The sequence below is a fragment of the Echinops telfairi genome, unplaced genomic scaffold (genome assembly GCF_000313985.2).
Source record: "Echinops telfairi isolate 266 unplaced genomic scaffold, ASM31398v2 ScPeMD7_655;HRSCAF=1070, whole genome shotgun sequence".
NCBI lineage: Eukaryota > Metazoa > Chordata > Mammalia > Afrosoricida > Tenrecidae > Echinops > Echinops telfairi.
In genome coordinates this window covers 23,192,789-23,196,121 of record NW_022104553.1, presented here as the reverse complement: position 1 = coordinate 23,196,121, position 3,333 = coordinate 23,192,789, and the positions used below count along the sequence as shown (strand labels likewise).

The window sequence follows — 3,333 nt, the reverse complement described above, 5'->3', positions numbered from 1 at the left end:
AAGGGGCCTTCAAAAGGTAACTGGGGGGAAATTCCATTATCGTTCCATTCCATTTTCCATGAGCTTTTGAAACACCTGGTATTTTGAGAGCAGACACCTCAGTGGGGCTTGGGGGGTCACATCTAGGGAAGAACGGTCCACAGTCGGGACTAGGAATCAGGATAACACGCTCCAAGTATCCTGTGGGGGCAGAGTCACGTGTGTCCAAAGAAGCCTCCAATCCACTACCATTGAGGCAACAATTCTGACTCATAGAACTCTATAGAACGGAGTCGAACTGCTCCATAGGGTTTCTTAGAGTATAAGTCTTCACTGAAGCACGCAGCCTCATCTTTCTCCAAAACAGCGGTTCTCAACCTTCCTAATGCAGCGACCCTTTCATACGGTTCCTCATGTGGTGGTGACCCCCAACCATAACATTATTTTCGTTGCTACTTCATCACTGCAATGTTGCTACTGTTATGAAGCGTCATGTAAATATCTGATCTGCAGGATGCATTTGACACCCCCCCCAAGGGGTCGCGACCCCCAGGATGAGAACCGCTGCTGTAAGGCTAAGTGACTAGTGGGGGCCATATGGCTTAAGGAGGAGATGGAGGTTCCTATCTGGAAACGGGAGCATCTGAGAGCCCTGACCCCATCTGGGTAGCGGTACTCGCCATGAAGGGGCAAGTGGGGTACCCAGGTGGGAGTGCATCTGATACCATTTGTCTCCTCCCCCCCCCCTCATCCCAGGCATCAGAGGATGGAGCGGCCGGAGCCCCCGCCCAGCACAGCAGTGGGGCAGGAAGAGCAGGAGCTTCGAGAACGAGCCTTCTTCTCCTGGGCTGAATTCAGCCGCTTCTTCGATGCGTGGTGCCAGCAGCGGTTGGCGCTCTTCCTCGTCAAGAGCTCCATGCGCCTGGCACGCTGCCCCTGGGCCAGTGCGCCCCCGCTCTACAGGCTCATCGACGTGCTCAAGTACAGCTACGTGCGGCTGGTGTGCAAGGATGTGCGAGCGCCCAACCGGCCCACCATGGGGTGCGTGAGTCCGAGCTGCCCCCTCGCTGGGGACTGGGGGTGCCGGGGAGATCAAGGCTGGGCAGAGGTACCCCTCCACACACCCCCCCCCCAGAGATGGGGCTAGACAGTGGATGACCAAAGACAGGGAAATACACTTTCAGGGACGGGGCTTCCAAAGGACTCAAACTCACTGTGAGTGTTTCTGACTCTACAAGACAACCCTACAGTATGAGGTAGAACTGTCCCTGTGGGTTCCCAGGTCTGTAACTCTTCACGGGAGTAGAAAGCTTCATTTTTCTCTCAAGGTGTGATGGGTGGTTTGGAACCGCTGACCTGGTAGTTAGCAGCTCATTACATAACCACTACATCACCAGATCTCTGAGAGGGGCATAGTGACTGGATTACTGATAGGGAGACAGAGACCCAGGACCTCCAAATAAAATCAAGCCTACCGTCGGGCTAGTCAATTTTGACTTATAAAGGCAGAGTAGAACTTCCCTTACAGGGTTCCCCAGGCAGACTGCCTCCTTTCTCCCACGGAGCATCAGGTATGGCCACAACTTTTTGGCTAGTGGCCATACCGCCACCAGGAATCAAGTCAATTTCTATTCCTAGAGAGCCCGGAGGACAGGGTGGAGAACTGCCCCATGGAGTTTCCATGCCTGTCATCTTTATGGGATCAGGTGATGTTGACTCAAAGAGCCAACCATATATCTGTACATATAGAGATGAGACTGTGTGTTTGTCAGATGTTCAGTTGGAGGCTTTTTCGGGGGGCTCATAACCCCCGGGATTGGCAGGCATATCGCAGGTGCCAAGGTGGATAAATCCAAGGTTGGCAGATCAGATAGCAAACCTCTGCTGGCTCCCAGGACTGGCAGACAATATGGCAAACCCAAAGAGCTGGAAGTCGATGAGCCAGCTGCAGGATCCAGACCCAGCGAAAAGCAAGGAAGCTCTTCCAGGGTGTCCACTTCTAGACTAGGCCATGCCACGCCTCAGTAACTCATCCTTTCAATGGCACCAGCGCCGTGACCTGAGAAAGCGGGTTGCACTCCGCTCTGACAATTGATTGGCTGCTCACAGTAGATCCCATTTTGGAGTTGCTTACCTTGTGTTAGGTCACCTCCTGGGAAGTTACTAGGCCTTAACTGCCAAACCACTGACAATCCTGGCCCAGCCAAGTTAACACAAAACCTAATTCTCACCCCTTTTCATTCCATTTTTTCCACGAACTTTTTGAAGCCCCCTCATATACCGATAGTACGCTGCTTATGTGAGTTTTCTATAGCTACTGTAGCAAATTATCACACACACAGTGGCAAAAAAACACGCTTATTTTATGACCTTGGGATGCCGAAGACCAGGAGTACGAAATGAGCCTTGCTGGGCTAAAATCCATATATTTCACTCACGGAGAAGCTGGCAGATTCAAAGCACCGTCCTTTCCATTTGGAGCAGAGTTCTTAACCACTTGCTCCTTTTGGATATCTCCGGGGGCCATTCTTTTCCCTACCATCACATTACTGATAAAAAAAGGTTTTTCTAAGTGAACTTCCTTTAGTGCGACATACACCCTGAAAGTACACCTGTGTATGTGGGCAGCTTGAAGAATTGTCACAAAATAAAATCCACAAAGATCAAGGAACGAAATAGTTCCAGCCTCAAGAAGTTCCACATAGCCCCCCTCCCCCCTCCTCAAAGGTAACCACTCGCCGGTCTTTAGACAGCAGAGGCTACTTTTGTCTGAGAGTGGACTTAACAGAAATGAGAAGCACAAAGTAAGTTCTCCTGGAATCTGGCTCCTTTCACCCAGCGTATTTGTGCATTTCATCTCCTTGTCAGGGACAGTCCTTATTGATGATGGGGATGATATAGGCATAGTTCATCGTTTCTTTTCCCACTCTTACTGGGTGTTTGAGTTTTGTCAAATATGTGTGGCTAAGATGATATGAAGACTCCTGCTATGACTGATAATCCTAGTATATGTCTTTCAGTGCCCAGATATTTGCATCTACCTTGGATGGAATTGCTGGGTCACAGGAGAAGGCTGGGGTCAGCTTCAGAATCTTTGGAAATGGACAGAGATTTTTCCCAAAGCGACTGAACCATTTTACACACCCATCCATAAATAATGTATGAGCGTTCCGGTTGCTCCGTTATCCTTACCGACACTTGCTATGATCACCCTCATTCATTTGACCCAGGCTGGTGGGTGTGTCGCGCTAGTCCCTTAGGGATTTAAATTCGTGTTTCCTTGATGACTAATGAGTCTGAGCACCGTTTAAGGTGTGCAGAGTTTTCAAACAGAAAGATTGCTTATGCATGTAT

The 3,333-nt window shown here is 50.0% G+C and overlaps 1 protein-coding gene across 1 annotated transcript in view; it reads left to right on the top strand.

The window, feature by feature from the left end:
* Positions 1 to 745: 745 nt before the first annotated feature.
* The window catches only part of ZSWIM9 (zinc finger SWIM-type containing 9), a 14,175-nt gene continuing 11,587 nt past the window's right edge, over positions 746 to 3,333 (top strand). The window contains exon 1 of the mRNA XM_004710629.2: positions 746 to 1,020. Within this exon, the coding sequence (XP_004710686.1) occupies positions 746 to 1,020 (275 nt within the window). The remainder of the gene's footprint in view (positions 1,021 to 3,333) is intronic.